The sequence below is a fragment of the Mesocricetus auratus genome, unplaced genomic scaffold, assembly GCF_017639785.1.
Source record: "Mesocricetus auratus isolate SY011 unplaced genomic scaffold, BCM_Maur_2.0 Super-Scaffold_100008, whole genome shotgun sequence".
In the NCBI taxonomy this organism is placed as follows: Eukaryota; Metazoa; Chordata; class Mammalia; order Rodentia; family Cricetidae; genus Mesocricetus; species Mesocricetus auratus.
In genome coordinates, this window is record NW_024429192.1 from 81,015,537 (window position 1) to 81,034,068 (window position 18,532).

Here is an 18,532-nt window from a genome sequence, read left to right on the forward strand (position 1 = left end):
TTTCCTGCATATCCTGGCCTCAGTTTGCACACAGGTAGCCACTGCAGAAGAGCTCTAGCATTTTCTGTGTGCAGCGGCATGTACATTCTGCAGGGTAAGGTACCTCAGGAATAGGCTGAGTCTCCCCTACTGTGAGGGTTCGAGTCCAAGGGGCTGCTTTCTTTTTAAAGCAGTTAACCAGACATGTGCCTCCTGGTTACCTGATGATTATACTGGGAATTGGCCCCATCCATCAACTAGTTCCGCTGGGAAGTTGTGGGACGTAATAGCTTGAACACTTTCCAAGTTTAAGACATAACAGGTACATGTTCCTGTGTAGCTGATGTGGAGTGTGTGCAAGCCCCTCACTAAAATCCCCCGTCAGCTTCTCTAGAAACCCAGTGTCCAGTCTTTAAAATGGGTGAGAACAGGGTAGGGGACCTGGAAAGGGCTCACGGCCACCTGTAACTCTACCTCCAGGGGGATCTCATACCCTCTTCCCACCTCCTCAGGAACTAGCACACACAGTATACATGCATACATGCAAGCAAACACCCATGAAATAAAAAGTAAGACTTTACAGCAAAATAACCTGTGAACACAGTAACGTTTTGCAATTTGCATAAATTCCCATGCTTTTAGTTGTATTTTCATCATAGGTTTTTGGGTTTTGTAGGGGTCTTGTGGTACTCAGGATGGACCTCACACTTGAGGCAATTAGCACTAAGCTACATCTCCAACCCATTTTTACTTTTTATTTTGTGATGGGGCCTCAAAACTTGCTGTCCTCTTGCCTCAGTCTCTGCAGTAGGTAGATGATGAGATGATAGGCCCAGTAGGTGCACCTAGCCAAGCTACCACATAGCTGTTTGGGTGTGTGTGTGAACGTGTAGAGGTCAAAGCATGGTCTTGGGTTTCAGTATGAACTTTCTACCTTATTTGAGACAGGGTGTCTTGCCTGCCGCTATATACACCAGGCTAGCTTGCTAATGATCTTCCAGGGAATTCCCATCTCCGCCTTCCATCTTGCACTACGCATCTGGGAGTCTGAACTCCTGTCCTCACACTCACACAGTAATTGCTATTACCCACTGAACCATCTCCCTGGCCCTCCCCATAGTTTTCTAAGCAGTTTGCCTTTATAGATCTCGCCCCAGTCACCCAAACACATGGAACTGAATTAAGTCACCACGTTAGAATTTGTAGTGCACTTGATGTATGCAGCTGATGGAAATGGCTCTAGAACCTGATTGTCCGTAGCTGCACACACTTGAGCTCTGTACACCAGCCTGTGTGGTGTCCTCGGAGTGGAGCGCATCTGACCCAGGCGGCAGCTCCGTTGGAATACAGCACATGCTGCCCCAGTGCTTCTTCATGGTTGGTGGTCTTTGTTCTCACTGTTTCTAGAGGCTCATCGTGTGCCTGGAAGAGTCACTCTATATACACAACATCCGGGACATGAAGGTACTTCATACCATCCGAGAGACACCCCCAAACCCTGCAGGTAAGCCATGGCTAAGAAGATCTGGAATGTTGGCTGGACAGGTAAAGGTACTTGTCACTCTTGCAACTTGCCCTTCCACCTACTCCATCCAATGCATGCACGTGACCAGCCACATACATGCACACAGACAAACCAAAAACAAGTACAGTTTTTCTATCTTATATGCATTGGTGTTTTGCCTGCATGTATATCTGGGTGAGAGTGTTGGGTCCCCCAAAACTGGAGTTACAGACAGCTATGATCAGCCATGTGGGTACTCTGGAAGAGCAGTCAGTGCTCTTAACTGCTGAGCCATTTCTCCAGCCCCCTACAATTTATTTTTTACAAAAGGAGGATCCTGGTTTCTTTGGGCTTCTAAAGATAACTGTGGGCTAATGACATGGCTCAGCGAGTAAATGGGCACTTACCACCACGCCCGAGGACCCAAGCGCCACTCCTAGAACACACATGATGGAAGGAGAGAATCAACTCCTTCGCGTTGTCCTCTGACTACTATGGACACTAATTGGCACACGTGCATACATGCTTAATAAACAAATGTAATAAAGACTGCCGTAGGGTGGGAGTTTCCTCTCTGGTCCACACACGAGGCAGGTATAAAATGTGTAAATTACCCTCCTGGTCCAGTCCCAGTAGGACTATCTTGTGAGCATGAAAGCCCATTGGTTGGATCAGCTATAGCCCAGCCTGCTGGTCATTCCAAACCAAAGGCCTTTCATCTCTGATCGGTACTATCAGACAGGGTGGCCTGGGGTGCAGAACTTAAAAGAGAATGCAGAGAAGGTTTAGCTGCTACTTCTTACTGGTTTTATTCCAGAAATGTTAGCTCCATTCTAACACTAAAAGGTATCCTTCTAGACTCAGTGTGCATTCAGTTGTCATGTGTTTCCACAGGCTTGTGTGCACTGTCAATAAACAATGACAACTGCTACTTGGCGTATCCAGGGAGTGCGACCATTGGAGAGGTGCAGGTCTTCGACACCATTAACTTGGTGAGGTCCTTGAGGCTCTGTCAGATGTCTTTTGCTGGGAAGGCATGCAGTGCATCCTTGGCCCAGCAGCATGGCTTTCCCTGGTGCTCTCTTTAGGTGGCAGAGCGGGTCTGGCGAAGCTGCCTGTGTCTTACCAGTGCTCACACAGTGCTGAGCTCCAGGGTGTGCTTATTGGCAGAACCCAGCAAACGGGGTTAGATGCCCCGCTTGTTGAAGTCTGAGCAGTGTTTCCACGGCCTGCCCACCACGTGGCTGCATTACTCACGTCGACCTTAGTAATGGTGTTCTTACAGCCTCTTCCCCCTGATGGCCCCACTGGTAGCATGGGGACAAGGCTATTGTGGGAGAGTCATGTTTTCTTGATTTCCCCTTTTCAGAGAGCTGCAAACATGATCCCAGCTCATGACAGTCCCTTAGCAGCCCTGGCTTTTGATGCAAGTGGGACCAAGCTTGCCACTGCTTCTGAGAAGGTATGTCTGCTGTGGCTAGAGGAAACCTGGGTCAGTGGTCTCCATGCGCCCTGCTCATTCTGTTCACACATTACCAAGCAGGTTTTTATATTCCCCAGTGCACAGAAAACCAGAAAGAGCCCGCTGTGCAGAGAAACCACAGTGTAAGTTACCCACAGTTAGTTAGTGGTCAGAGAGCTCTGTCACTTTGAGCCTACTCTGTGACCAAAACAAAAGTTGCTTGTGTGTAGCCAGGAGGGGGGGACGGACTGGTACCCCCATATTGCCTTTAAAGGACACATTAATAGAGACTAGATGAACTTCCTCTAGGCCTCATGTCTTGAAGGTTCCACCACCTTCATTAGTGCCACAGGCTGGGGAGCTTGAATTATATATAAAAAAAGTGCTTGTTTGTGGCATAAAATAGAAAAAAAATTGGGCATGGTAATAACTCAAGAAGCAGGTGGGTCTTTGAATTCAGAGCCAGTGTGGTCTACATAGTGAATTCTAGGCTAACCAGGGACATAGTGGTACCTTGTCTCAAAAGCAACAACAATGGCCAGATGTGGTGGCATGAGTCTTTAATCCCAACACTCCAAGACAGAGGCAGGCAGATCTCTGAGGCCACCCGGTCCACAAATAGATTTCCTTGACAGCCCAAGGCTGTTACATAGAGAAACCCTGTCTCAAAAAGACCACATACACAGCAACAACAACAAAACACTTTAATGGCTGTAATATTTGTAAACATCACTATTTTGAGTATTGATGTTGTCATCTCTTGCATATTATTTTGGGTAATGGTATGTTTAAGTTATGTGTAAATCCCAAGTATGTGTGTCTAATTAATAATATAAGTGACTCCAGTAAGGTCTGGGTGAAGGTGTGCAGCTTCAGTGTGCTCCATGGATGACTTCAAGGCTGCTTGTGACTTTAAGCACTGCTGTGGTGGTGAGCAGGAGTAGGATAAAATGTTCTGATCCGTGGCGACAGGGTGTGTGCTGCTCCAGAATGGGGCTCAGAGAGGAGGTCACAGCTTTCCTGCACCCCAGTTCCCCTTGGAAACAGACTGCATGGCTTGCTCGTATGTAGAAAGATGTGAAAAAAACTGAAAGGTCAATTTTTTAACTTATTTTGTCATCTAAAATTCTATTTTCTCCCCCCTTTACCCTCTCTCTGACCCAGGGAACTGTGATTCGGGTATTTTCCATTCCAGAGGGACAAAAGCTGTTCGAGTTCCGGAGAGGAGTGAAGAGGTGAGTACACAGTTCCCCAGCTGGTCACAGAGTGTCCCTGGGAGTTCAGTTCCCATTGCCTGTGGTCACGTGACGGGAGACTTGGAGGATGCCTGGGAAGGCCAGCAGCTCTGTCCCAGCACACCTGAACTAGTCTTGGAAGGACAGGACAGAGCATTGCAGAAAAGCTGCTTGACTTCATCAGTTTTTGACCCTGCCTGAACCAGAGGGAGTCTTGAAATCCAAGCACCAGGAGATTTCAGGGTGGGGGACAGCTCCTGCCCCTGAGGTCCTGCCCAGCTCTCTTCCTCTAGCAGATAGATAACCTGGGTTATTCTTGAGTCAGGAGTTGTCTCTGTGGCCTGTCGGCCCACAGCATCCTGCATCTATGCCTAACACTCCTCTCTTACTGCTATGTAAGGCAGATGCTGGAACGCAGTAGGACAGGATAGGGCTGTGGTGCCTACTGCTTGGTTCAGGTCCCTGAGCCATCATGGTGTCTATGACAAAGCAGCAGCATATCCCTTAGCCTCTGGATCTCACCTTCCTCCTCCCTAATGGAAACACAGTAGCTCCCCAGAGCTGCATTGTGAATTCTGAGGAATGTTTAGGGATGCTTGACTGTCCTCTCTGGAGGATTTGCCACTGTCTGTTGCCACTGCCCTTTTCTTCTCCTCAGAGATACTGTAGACATGTCTCAGTGTCCCCTTTCCACAACCACACCTGTAATCCCAGCACTGGGGAGACTGGAGGACTGTGTAGCAGGCTTACCTAGCCTGAACTGTACAGTAAGGCTCTGTCTCAACGTTTGCTTCAGGAGAAAAGTCACAGGCCAGATGCTGCAGTCTGCTTCAGGGATTGCATCTTTGTCTTTCTCCTGTCACACCTCGATGGTTCTCCTGTGTGGTGTCATGTTTGTGTCAGTGTCTGCCAGGAGCCTTTCTGTTCTATACCCTCATTGTACCCCACATCCTTCCTAATAATGCCATCTGTGTGTGCTGCTGAGTGGACATGTGGCAGGCACTCAACTCAGACAGCAACCCAGAATGTGCCACTTGCTGCATGCACTCCATCAATATAGGGCTGGTGGGAACACGCTGGAAGTACTAACAACCTACCTTGTTAGGGGAAATTTGTGTGTTTAGGCTGTGGAACGTTTAGTGACCTTGGAGGCATGTTCTGGGGCTTGCCCTAAAACATCTCCAGCACTGCTGACAGACCTTCGTGGTCAGTCACTACTGTTGTGTCCTAATCCACTATCGTAGTGTTCTGTTGCTGTGAAGAGACTCCATGACCACAACTCTCTCTTTTTTTTTTTTTTTTTTTTTTTCTTTTTTTGGTTTTTCAAGGCAGGGTTTCTCTGTGGCTTTAGAGCCTGTCCTGGAACTAGCTCTGTAGACCAGGCTGGTCTCGAAGTCACAGAGATCCGCCTGCCTCTGCCTCCTGAGTGCTGGGATTAAAGGCGTTCACCACCACTGCCCAGCCCCACAACAACTCTTACAAAGGAAAACATTTAGTTGGGGCTGGCTTACACAGTTCAGAGGTTGTCCATTGTCATGACGGGAAGTGTGGAGGTGTTACAGGCGTACTGGAGAAGGAGCTGAGAGTTCTACATCTTGACCTGCAGGCAGCAGGAGACTACCACACACACTAGGCGTACCTTAAGCATGTGAGACCTCAAAGCCTGCCTCCACAATGACATGCTTCCTCCCACAAGGCCACACCCCTCAATAGTGCCACTCCCTATGGGTCAAGCATTCAAACACATGAGTCTTTGAGGGCCATTCCTATTCACACCACTACATCCACCTAAAACTGGTTCCATACAGCTACACAGACTTGGTTATTTGTTGTGCATTTGGTGAAGAATTTTTCTCACCTGGGTGTGGTGGCTCATACCTTTTGTCCCAGTAACAGGCAGAGACTGGAGGATCTCTGTGAGTTCAAGGATACCAGGGCTACATAGTGAGACTCTGCCTCAAAAGGGTGCAGAGGGAAGTGGGATAATCTGAGCCCACTTGGGAGGCAGAGGCAGGAGAATGACTGCTTCTTCATCCCCCCACCCCACCCCAGACAGGGGTTCTCTGTGTAGCTCTGGCTGTCCTGGAACTCGATTTGTAGACCAGGCTAGCCTCGAACTCAAAGAGATCCACCTGCCTCTGCCTCCCAAGTGCTGGAATTAAAGGCATGGGTCACGTTGCCTTGCTTGAATGATTACAATTTCAAAGCCAGGTTGGCCAGGATTACACAATAAGACTCTGTCTCAAAAAGCAATAAAAGAATTATTCTTACTGGTTTTATCACAAGCAAGTTCCTTTGTCTTGAGGAGGCAGCCAAGAAGAACAGAAAAGTCTTTAGGACCAAGTGTGTCTCTGACAAGTGTGTCTCCTCTGTGGCCTCAGTTACAAGTCCCTGGGAAGGCACTGCTGTGCCCCCATCCCCAACTGCTGCTAGTGTGTTCTGTGGGGATGTATCTGGGCCCTCTCTCACACAGCCCCTGTTCCTCAGGTGTGTGAGCATCTGCTCCCTGGCCTTCAGCATGGACGGCATGTTCCTCTCTGCATCCAGCAACACAGAAACTGTGCACATCTTCAAACTCGAGGCCGTGAGGGAAAAGTGAGTTGCAAAAACAAGTTTGTCTTTTTTTGTTTGTTTGTTTGTTTGTTTGTTTTTCAAGACAGGATTTCTCTGTGTAGTCCTAGGTGTCCTGAAAGTCCTTCTGTAGACCTGGCTGGCCTCAAACTCAGAGATCTACCAGCCTCTACTTCTTGAGTGTGGGATTAAAGGAGCGTGACACCACTGCTCAGCTAAAAAACAAGCTTTTCTAGTGTGGCTCATTGAGAGTGGGAGGCACTGAGGATCAAGCCTAGGGTGTCGGCAGTGTTACGGGGATGTGCTTCCGCTGTGCTAGCCGTGTTGATGAGATGGCTCGGTGGGTAAAGGTGTAAGCCTGACAACATGAGTTCCATCCCTGAGAACCGAGTGGTGGGAAGAGAGAATATACCCGTGTACGTTGTCCTCTGGCCTCCACAAGCTTACACGAGCATGTGCACGCACACATAATAAATTTTTTAATTAATTTAAAAACATAAAGGACTGGAAAAATGTCTCTGGTTAAGAGTATTGGCTGCTGCTCTTCTGGAGATCCTGAGTTCAATTCCCAGCATAACTGGTAATCATCTATAATCAGATCTGGCACCCTCTTCTGGCCTACAGACATACATGCAAACAGAATACTGTATACATAATAAGTAAAAACCTTTAAATAAAAGTATTTAAAAATATAAAAAAGTACACAAAATTGCAAACTGTCCACATTCACTAGAAAAGCATGGCACAGAGCCACTGTGCTCTGCGGCACTGTTTCTGCGTGCAGACTTGGTCTGGCTGTAGCATGGGCACGGCACCACCAAGCCCAGCTTCAGCATGAGTCAGGGTCCCAAGGTTGTCTTCTGATCGGTGCCCATGTGTCCCCACTCCACACCCTCTGCACTGGGGCATCTGGAATGACTGTCACAGGTCATCAAAGTGAGTGCTTCCATCCCACTGGGGCTCCAGTATTGATGGGAGCTCATGTTCCACCCAAAGTGTCTGTTGTTAAAAACATGTACAAGATATACAACAGAGGGCTATACGGCTGCCAGCAAGACACCCTGAGTGCGACCCCCAGCACCCACAAGTAGTCCTGACCACATTATAATCACGAGTGCACATGCTAAAGAAACATGGCAGGAGCTTGCGTGAGTCTGGGGTGTGTGCTGAGGGTTTTTGGAGCTGCTGCTCCAGAATCTGCCCTGGTATAACCCTGTCACAGCCACAGCAGCTGGCCAGGGAAGAAACAGGATGCTCTGTGCTCTGTGCGGCTGTTCTTTGTGAAGTGTGGAGGCTTGATCAATGGGTCTGGGGCTGGCTCTGAAGTTCTCAGTGAGGATCCAGCCTCACCTGTCTGCTGCTTCCTTCCAGACCTCCAGAAGAGCCCACCACCTGGACCGGTTACTTCGGGAAGGTGCTCATGGCATCTACTAGCTACCTGCCCTCACAAGTGACAGAAATGTTCAACCAGGGCAGGGCCTTTGCCACGGTCCGCCTACCATTCTGTGGCCATAAAAACATCTGTTCGTTAACAACGTGAGTACAGACTGAGCCTATGGCCCCACCTTTTCCCAGTGCACATCAGGGCCAGGGAGCAGAGCCACGGTGCTTGTTGCCAGGTTGCAGAGGTGTGTGTGTGACCCTGCCCAAGCCTGGATGCCATCAGGTACTACTTCTAGCAGGACGATCTCCGGGCCCAGTACCTTCGTGTCTTCTGAAATTCTCACCACAGAACATCCTTTGCGTTTTGCAGGGTGTTTGTGTTGATGGGAAACAGTAAGTCAGACAATAGGAAATTGACACTATTTAGTGACTGCGTCCAGGAGCACACAGATCCTGTTTGTGCAGTTGGGATTGTCAGGCATGGATGGAGCACTGGAAAGCGTATCTGTAAGATGGGTGACCCCACAGCTCTGGCTTGAATAGCTAAAAGACTGCAATTTAATGCTCTGCTAGAGCAAGCCCCGCAAGTATGAAAAAGCTCATGGACACGACCAACCTCGGCCTGGGAGGTACTCAGTGGGCATCAGCTCTGTCCTCCATATAGGAGCCAGGTGTGACCTCGTGCACCTGTTCCAGCACAAGGGAGGCAGAGACAGTGGTCACTGGGACTTGTTGCCAGCCTACACCCAGTTCAGTGGAATAAAGCCCAGAGTGGTAGAGCAGGACATCTCACACCCTCGTCTTACTTCCCTACATACATGTATAGATGAGTACATGTATATACACACACAGGAAAGAAAGGGAAAATACCCTCCCTTAGTGACCCAAGATACTGACAGCTACCCTGTTGTACCATGTGCTCTTTGGGAATCAGTGTGTGCTCACACCCAAGCCACCCTTGACTTTGCCAACTTGACGCTGAGGAGCCCCAGGTGCCGTCTTCATCTAGTGCACTGGCAGGTTTCTTCCTAGCCCTGCTGAGGTGTAGCTTTAGTTGGATGCCTTTAGTTGGATGTCTTCTTTCTAAACTATGGCTGCTTTTCTTTAGAATTCAGAAGATCCCTCGGTTGCTGGTAGGAGCATCAGACGGCTATTTGTACATGTACAACCTGGACCCGCAGGAAGGTGGCGAGTGTGCCCTGATGCGTCAGCACAGGTGAGGCTGCTCTGCGTGGCAGTCTGCAGCTGTGGGCATGGGGTAGGTCTGTGCTTCCATCCCTTAGGGCCGATGTGCTAGCCTGTGTCATTGGCAAGCGTCATCTCCCCACTGAAACTCACTTTTCTGATGCTAAGAGCCTCTACTTTCTTCTGCTGGCAGGAGGAAAGGTACCTGAGGCAATGATGCTAAGGGTATGATGATTGGGTGGCACCCAGGCCCTTGCTGAGGGTGAGGCTCAGGGTTTTCCAGTAAGGTGCCCTCACAGGAAGGAGCCTACCATCTCACCTTACGATGCAAGTGGGGTGATTGAGATGTGAGTGACTTTATTAGACTTCCTGTGTTAAAGTCACTGTAGAAATCCCAGGGAGCAGATTCTTGGTGTTTGTTGGTGGGCGTGTTCTATCAGGTGGGAGCAGACGGCTGTGGCACTCTCTCCTTGACCCGGATGTGCTGTACATACTATGCCCATCTGTCCTTCTGGAACACTTGTTTGAGATAGGTCCTGCTCTGCAACCTCAAACTGAAGGAAATCCTCCTACCTCAACCTACAAGTGCTGGGACTTTGAAAATGAACCAGCACACCCAGCTTGAACAGTGAGTCTGACCCCATTGGTTTACGTCTCCAGGCTTGATGGCAGTATGGAGACGACCAGTGAAATTGTAGACTCTGCATCTCACGACTGCCCCTTAGTAACACAGACGTATGGCGCAGCAGCTGCCAAAGGTGCCTATGTGCCCTCATCCCCAACAAGACTTGGTAAAGGACAGGACGCCAACTTAGAAGGTAATTGAGAGACAACTTCCAGGATCTTCCATACTGTGTTGTCACTGGAGTTGCTGCTTTCAACTGAGCCATGGGACAGAGCTTCCTTCCAAGGCTTATGGAAGTGAATTTATATGCTTCATTTTGTGGCCACTGAGTTTGGCTATGTGTGAGCTCACCCAGCATGTCACCTTCTCTGTGAGTAGCTTGTCCTGCTATGCATCATGGGCAGAGGCCACTAGTGCTGACATTTGAGGTCACTCAGGCGTGGCCCTCTCCATCCCTGTGGCTGACTTTCCCTAAACTCAAAGGGTTTGCTTGCATGAGCAGTTGTGCTAGTTCCCATATTATAGAGCAGCCCCTCAGCTATAGCACATGACTGTGTGTCTCCAGCTAGAGTCCCTTAAGGTCGCCTTGGTCCTGTGCATTGAGTTACCACTATTTAGAGGGTTTGTGCTGTGCTGTTGCATGCTGGGAAATGTGTGCCATCATTTGTCTCTGCCCGCGGCTGTGGCAGCCTCACTGTGACTTCTGACCAGGTTGGGAAGGTCTTAGTGTGGTCGTTGCTCATGGCTGAGCCAGCTCCGTGAGAACAGCACTCTCATCTCTTTACAGCCTACACAGATGACCTGGGTGCTGTGGGGGGTGCGTGCCTGGAGGATGAAGCCAGTGCCCTGCGCCTAGACGAAGACAGTGAACATCCTCCCATGATTCTCCGGACTGACTGATCCTGACCTGTGAACTCTGGCCCGGATGCAGAGAACACTGGCCTGGCAGAGGACTTGTGCATTGCTGCTATGAACTTTGACCTGAATTGAGGGAGAGGATGGCAGAGACTTTGAAACAAAGAGATCGTAGTTCTAGTCTATCTATACTGTTGAAAATACACTGTTTTCAATTCAGTGACTTCAGTCCTGCTTATGAATTTTAGCTTTTTATTTCCTCTCATTACTTTTTAATTTTTTTCTTTCCTTTTTTTTTTTTTTTTTTTTTTTTGCCAAAGTTAACTGTTTGAAGTCTTGGAGTCTCCTTGCTTTGCATGTGTGATGTGCCAAGCCAGCATAGGAGAGCGAGTGGTCACTCCATAGCAACCCCCAGTCATCGGGTCTCACGGCAGGGCACAGATGAAGAAGGCTCCATGTGCAGTGATTGTAGGGACAGGGCCGTCAGCCCTCTGAGACCAGCCAGGGAGTCAGTGGGCAGTAGCCTGTGGGAGCCCTCTTGTCCTACAGCCCCTCCTGGACCACTTTCCCTCCATTTATTCCACTGTTTCCAGATTGGATCCTTCTGGGACTAGCTTCCCCATGGGGGCTTGTCGTTTGCGGTCTTTGCTCTCCATGGGGATCTTGAGAGAGAGAAGCCGTTTCTGTTCTGTGCCTTCTCTTCTGGCAGGTGAACTTGGCAGTGTGCCAGAGCCAAGGAAGGCAATCTTGTCTGTGTCATTAAATGCTCTGTCTGTCTCCTACTGTCCCCATCCAATAACTGTGACTTGGGGTTTTTTGTTTTGTTTTGTTTTTAAAGGAGAGTCTGTAGCTACTCCCATGCCCAAGAAAGCAGAGTGTAAGATGCTATGTCAGACATCAGTCAGGGGACTGGAGCTGGAGTGTCTGCCACAGGCCCCTCTCCCTTCCTCAGAGTTAGTGGGGACGGGTAGAGAGGCCCCAGGGAGACAGGCTCCCTCCCCCGGGGTGATGTGCCTTTTCTATATAGGTCTTTAAGTGCAAGGAAGTGATGTCAGATTTCAGGGCTGCCCTCACTTCTGTTTGCCTTTGACTTTTTGGTGGCTTGGGGAGAAGTACAGATTCACATTATAGCCCAGGCTGCCCTGGAACTCACTAACTATATATGGTCCATGCTGGCCTCAAACTTAGAGCAGTCTCCTTGCCTCAAGTTCCTGAGAGCTTGGATTACAGCTATGCCTGTCTCCTTTCTCAGCTCTACAGAATGAAGAGTTCAGGTCCTCAGAAGATCTGCATTCTAAACACAGATCCTAGCAGTGGGGTTTTGAAGGTAGAGTGCCAGTGGCTAGTCAGACCTGCTTGTGTCCCCCTCTCTTGCTGCTCCCAGGGTGGCTGATGGAATGGGTGGGGCATGAGGGTGCCCACAGCTAGATCTGGCTGCTGGCTGTACCTGTGCCCTGGAGTATCTGAGTAGCCAACTATGTACATTTTATAAGGCAGGGGTGAAGATGGGGGTGCTGAACTTTAAACTGTGACTATCATGGACCCTAAGAACACGGGACCCCAGCCCTGTGATCTGGCACAGTGGGTGCTTCTGGGAAAATAGAGCAGGTCTTCGCAGGACCAGGCACAGCCAGGGAGACACTGACCAGAAGAGCCGGGGAGTGCACAGGGTTGACTGGGAGCTGGGGTTTCCTGGAACCAAAGAGTGAATGTCTGGATTAATGTGTGAGTTGTGTGCTGAACCTGAACACTGTATGAGTTTGGGGCTCAGTTCCAGTGGCTGTGGTTTCTTCTCTTGAAAGTTAGTGTTCCAAAACTAGGTTGGAATTCGTTTCTCCCTTTTGGCTCAGTTTCCTCACTTGAAGATTTGGTCAGAAAAGTGTCCAGGGCTCTCTGCCCTCACTCAGTGGTCTCACAGGCTGGACAGACTCAGTCTCTGCTGGCCTCTGCACGCCTGAGGCAGAGTGTGGAGGGAGCCAATTAAGGGACCGAATCAATAGAATTCACACTGAGTGGTTACTGGTCCCCAGGCCTCACACTAATGGTCATTTTTTAATTTTCCAAAGTTAAGAGAAAATTTTGGAATCAGGTACACCTGTAATCCCAGCAGTCAGGAGAGGGAGGCAGGAGGATTGCTGTGGGTTTGAGGCCAGCCTAGACTGTATAGTTCTGGGTGAGCCTGGCCCGCAGATTGAGAACCTGTCTCAAAAACCCAAATGATGATGACTTAAAAAAAATGGGGAATGAGAGTTTAAAACTCCCCAAATTTCTAAGATTTGTGTGGACTGGGACCAAAGCTTTTGTATTTTCTAAAACAAAGCAAAAGTTGGAGTCCCTTGCCCTGCCTACACTAATGGTGTGTGCTAGGGGCAGGTCTTGGAGACTTCAGGCTGGAATGTACAAGAAGAACCCTACCTCACAGGGCTGTTGTGAGGTGTGTTGAGTGGAGCCCAGCACTGGGCCTGGCCAGCAATGGACTCCAATAAACACTAAAACTGAAACGTCTCAGAGTAAAGTGCATGGTTTTTCTTCAGCTCTGCTGTCTGCTTACAAAGCTAGGTGGAAGACGGAGACTGTCACTGGAGGGTGTGTGTGGACATCTGCCCTGGCCTGTCTTGCTCCTTGGTATGAAGATAGGTGTAGTCTGTCTTGGGGGCTGGTAGTGTGGAGACACCTCTTCTGGACATTAAGCATAGACCATGTGCTGCAGAGGCCCAGGGCTGCCATCCCCCTGCAGCAAATGCCCTGTCCAGTCAGATAGAGCTCCCTCCACCTGGAGCTGCCCAATTCTGCCCCTCTTGTGGACCCTGGAGCTTCGGGGCTGCAACCCATTCCAAGTCGGGCTTAGTAGCTGCATTCTCACAATCTGACTTGGAGACACGATTCGACAGCAGGTGGGCTGCTTGGAAAAGACTAGAATATTTTGGTCACAGCTGAGATGAGAAATGGATTCTTTGCTCAGCTCCACTCTCCGTGGTGCTTCCTGTTGTCTTTGAGATGATCTTACAATGTAGCCCAGGCTGCACTCGAACTTGAGCCCAGGCTGCCCCTGCCTCCCATGCTGAGGGTTACAGGCACAAGCAAGCTCATCCACCTCACTCAGCTGTGCTTTCACCATGATGCTGACATAAAGATGCGTGGTCCTACTGACTCCTGCCCTCGGCACGCTGGAAGTGGCCAGATCACTTGTTCTGGGCATCCGGTTCCTGTCCTGTGGTGTCCCCAGTGTGAGGAGGGCTGATCCAAAGCCAGTGCTGGCCTGTGTGGGAAGTCTGCTGGGGGATGAAGTCTGTTAGAAGTGCACCCTGATTACAAATCCCTGTATCAGAGCTGGATGGTGTGGTACGTGCCTAAGATGCCAACACTAGGGAGGTGGAGTCAGGAGGATCCGACATTTGAAGTGATCCTCAGCTGCCAGGGCGTTAAATGTCCATCTGGACTGCATTAAGACCTGGTCTAAGTAGGTGGTGGCAGTACACACACCTTTAAGGTGGATCTCTGTGAGTTCAAGGATAGCCTGTTCTGCACTGACAAACCCTGTCTGGGGCAGGTGCGGGGAGCTGTCTCAGTGGACTGGAGATGATGACTCTGCCTTTCTAGAGGACCCAGGTTCAGTTCCCAGCATCCCATGGTGACTCACAACTGCCTGCAACCCACTTCCAGGGGACCTGAAGTCCTCTGTTGGCACCAATACACATATCTGTAGGCACTAATACCTATACTCAAAAAAAATCCTGTCTCAAAAAAATAGGCAAAGCAGGGCTGGAGAGATGATGGCTTGGTTAAAAGAGCACCCACTTCAGGCAGCTCTCAGCCACCTGTATGTAACTCAAGGCCCAGAGGATCTAACACATGTGATACGCAGGCATGCAAGCAAGCAGTCATATGCTTAAAATATGTTTTTTAAAAAATCAAGGCCAATGTGGACTAATGTATTAAAGGTCTGTCTCCAAAAATCAAACCAGGGCCATTGAGCCGGCTTAGCAAATAGATGCTTTTGTACGCAGGCAAGCCTGGCAACTTGAATTTGGTCCCTAATTAATTTCCACAAGGCAGGAAAGAAGTGACTGCTGCAAGTTGTCCTCAGGCAACCATGTGTGTCCCATGGCCTGTACACACACACACACACACACTCTCATGTTTATAAAGGCAAGCCGATAATAAGTTAGACCTAGGGTGTACACCTGTAACGTCAGGTGCTTGGGAGGCTGGAGGCAGCACTGAAAGTCCAGAGCCTGCCTGTACAACCCAGTGAACCCGTCTCACAAAATGGAAAGGTGAGGCAAGAGCTGGCTCGGTGCTTCAGGGCTGTTGCTGCTCTTAAGGACCAGAGTTTGATTCCATTGTTCATGTCAGGTAGCTCACAACCACCTGTAACTCCACTTGCAGGGATCCAGAATTATCTTTTGAACCCCAAGGCCACCTGCACTCACCTGCACAGACCCACACACCGACATGTGTAACACAAAAGTCACTTTATTGAGAATATGAAGAGACTGGGATATACCTCTGGTAGGGTCATGCCTTGCATGTGTGAGGCCCTGGGTTCATCCTTGCTTCCATCAAAAGAAGAGTACTAAAGGCTCTGGAAGCTTCCCAGATCGCCTGAACTAATCAGGAAGAGACTGCAGTAATACTGAAGATCTCTAGCCATTGCCTTCAAATTGGAGTACACTTCCTGTGTGTATGCACTCCCAGATGTTCTAGCAAAGTCTTGCAGCCACCTGTGTTCCAGAGCTCATCCATGTCCACCACATGGCCTCCCATATAGGAGAAATGGTAGAGTGACGATCACACCTGTGTAGGTCGCATGTGTGCGTATGCTCCATAGACGAGTATACAGATAAGGTTTTTAAAGCTGGAGAGAGGGGTTAGTGGGTTAGAGCATCTGTCAGTCTTGCAGAGGACCGGGCTTCAACTCCCAGCACCCTACATGGTGGCAAACTAAATTCCATTCCAGGGGATTCAATGCCCTCTTCTGACTTCCTTGGGCACTGCATGCAAGTGGCACACAGACAAAACAGGCATTAAACAAAACGTTAAGAAATAAGGAGAGTTGCCGGGCGGTGGTGGTGCACGCCTTTAATCCCAGCACTCGGGAGGAAGAAGCAGGCGATCTCTGTGAGTTCGAGGCTGGGCTGGTCTGACAGCCTCCAAAACAATACAGAGAAACCCTGTCTCATAAAAACCAAAAAAAAAAAAAAAAAAAAAAAAAAAAAGAAAGAAAAGGATCAAGTCATGAACATTGCTCTCTGACTTCAACACACTGCTATGACATATTCACATACAAACATCATAAAAATTTGAATAACTACAAACACACTATTGTAGCCGGGCAGTGGTGGCACACACCTTTAATCCCAGCACTCAGGAGGCATAGGCAGGCAGATCCCTGTGAGTTCAAGGTCAGCCTAGCCTACAAAGCTACACACAGAAACCCTGTCTCAAAAAATAAAAAACAAACAAACTAACATCTGGAAATAGAGACATCCCAGGCTAGGGAACATGTGTGCTCATTATAGCCCACCTTCAAAGTTTTGTGCAGGCAGCCCTCCCTATTAGCTGTGGCTGACTCCTGAAGTCAGAGGGATCACCCACAATCACTAGAAACACTGCAGGAGACAGCCCCAAGTCAGACTTTCTCAAGAACAATGGACTGGCCTTGCTGTTCTCACAGCCACTAGGTGGCACAAGTCTCATGACTGCCTGTGTCTATGGGGCTTAAGTGAATTGCTCATAAGGGGTCCTCTGGCCAGGGTGGGGCATCCTTGAAGCTAAACAGACTCCTGGAGCCTCAGTGGGGGCTGGTCTGAAAATTCCAAGTTCAAGGGGTTACCCCTTCCTTTCATCTCTGGGGTAAACCTCAGCTTTTGGGGATCTGAGTCCCACAGATGGGAGGTGACACTGTCCCACATGCAAGCAAGAGTAAGTTTGCCTGTTTGTTGTGTAATCCTGAGGACTGAACCCAGGGCTGCTTGGTGTCATTTTTATGTATTTCTTTTGTTTGTCTGTGTGTGGATAGGTGTTGGTGCACACATGCATGGCACACATACGGGGGTCAGAGGACAACCACTAAGGTTGGTGCTTAGGCACCGTCCACCCTTTGTTTGAGATAGAATCTCTTACTGGCCTGGATCTTCACCACACAGGCTAGGCTAGCTGTCTCTGCCTCCCATCCCCCATTGCTAGAGGCACAGGCACACTGTGACTTTTTACTTAGGTTCTGGGGCTCTGAATTCAGGCTAACACCAACTGAGCAACTGAGACCACCTCCCAACGTCCAACACCTTTTAAAAACTTTTGTTGTTGTCATTTCTGTTTTTGTTGTTGTTTTGGTTTTCCAAGACAGAGTCTCTATATGTATGTAGCCCTGGCTGTCCTGGAACTCACCTTGTAGCCCAGGCTGGTCTTGAACTTGCCTCTGCTTTCTGAGTGCTGGGATTAAAGGCATGTGCTTAAATGTGATTAAAGGCAATGGCTTAAAATGTCATTTTTGAAACGGTCTCATTATGTAGCTCAGGCAGGTCTTAAACTCCTTCCTTCCTTGCTTTCTTTCTTTCTTTCTTTCTGTTTTTGTTTGTCACACAGGATCTCATTGTATAACCCTGACTTATTGGGAACTCAATCTGTAGACCAGGCTGACCTGGAACTCACAGGAATCTGCCTGCCTCTGCCTCTTGAGTGCTGGGATTAAAGGTGTGTGCCACCATATCAGACTAGGCCTTGAACTTTGAATCCTCCTGCCTGTGCCAGCTGAGTAGCTGGGATGGCAGATATGTGCCAACACACCAGTCTAACACTGTCCCAAATCTCTGAAACCCACAATATCTGGAGGAGATAGGGGATACACCAGATTTTATGTGCTAGTCAGTGACTACAATGCAAGGTTTTTTGTTTAGTTGGATTTTCTTTTGTTTTATTTTTGAAGACCTGGTTTCCCTATGTGTAGTCCTGGCTGTCCTAGAAGTCACTCTGTAAATGAGGCTGGCCTCGAACTCACAGAGATCCACCTGCCTCTGCCTCTGCCTCACCAGTGCTGGGATTAAAGGCCTGTGTCACTCCATTGGACTGCTTTTGTTTCTTGAGACAGGCTTTCACCATGTAGCCCTAGCTTTTCTGGAACTTTTTATGTAGACTGGCCTCAAACTTGTGGCAATCCTCCTGCTTCTCACTGTATTCTTCTGAGTGCTGGGGTTATAGGTGTGTACCACTATGCCCAGCCTCTCAGCTCCAAAGTTCCTTTGTCAACTTGACACAAGCTAAAGTCATCAGAGAGGAGGGAACCTCAGTTAAAGACATGCCTCCATAAAATTAGGCTTTAGGCAAGCCTATAGGGCATTTTCTTAGTGGTTGATGGGGGAGCCCAACCCATGGTGGGTGGTGCCATTCCTGGGCAGGTGGTCCTGGGTTCTATAAGAAAGCAGATTGAGCAAGCCATGGAGAGCAAGCCAGTAAGCAGCACCCTTCCATGACCTCTGCATCAGCTCCTGCCTCCAGGTTTCTGCCCTGCTTGAGTTCCTGTCCTGACTTCCTTCAGTGATGAACAGTGATGCTGAAGTGTAAACCACATAAAGCCATTCCTTCCCATCTTGCTTTTGGTCATGGTGTTTTACCACAGCAATAGAAACCCTAGCTAAGACAGTGTTTATGCTACATATATGTGTGCATGGATGCATATATGTATGTATGCGTATAGAGGCTAGAGAGTACCCTTGGGTTTGTTTGATTGTTTG

The 18,532-nt window shown here is 49.0% G+C and overlaps 1 protein-coding gene across 2 annotated transcripts in view; it reads left to right on the top strand.

Annotated features, from left to right (window-relative positions):
• Wipi2 (WD repeat domain, phosphoinositide interacting 2) overlaps nt 1–13,300 on the top strand; it is a 35,398-nt gene extending 22,098 nt beyond the window's left edge. For both annotated transcript variants that reach the window (XM_005079963.4, XM_040751279.1), the window contains exons 4-12: nt 1,387–1,483; nt 2,378–2,475; nt 2,853–2,945; nt 4,110–4,180; nt 6,668–6,775; nt 8,123–8,287; nt 9,243–9,350; nt 9,980–10,137; nt 10,732–13,300. In XM_005079963.4, coding sequence (XP_005080020.1) covers nt 1,387–1,483; nt 2,378–2,475; nt 2,853–2,945; nt 4,110–4,180; nt 6,668–6,775; nt 8,123–8,287; nt 9,243–9,350; nt 9,980–10,137; nt 10,732–10,844 — 1,011 coding nt within the window. In that variant the 3' untranslated portion in view covers nt 10,845–13,300. The remainder of the gene's footprint in view (nt 1–1,386; nt 1,484–2,377; nt 2,476–2,852; nt 2,946–4,109; nt 4,181–6,667; nt 6,776–8,122; nt 8,288–9,242; nt 9,351–9,979; nt 10,138–10,731) is intronic.
• The last annotated feature ends 5,232 nt before the right edge of the window (nt 13,301–18,532 follow it).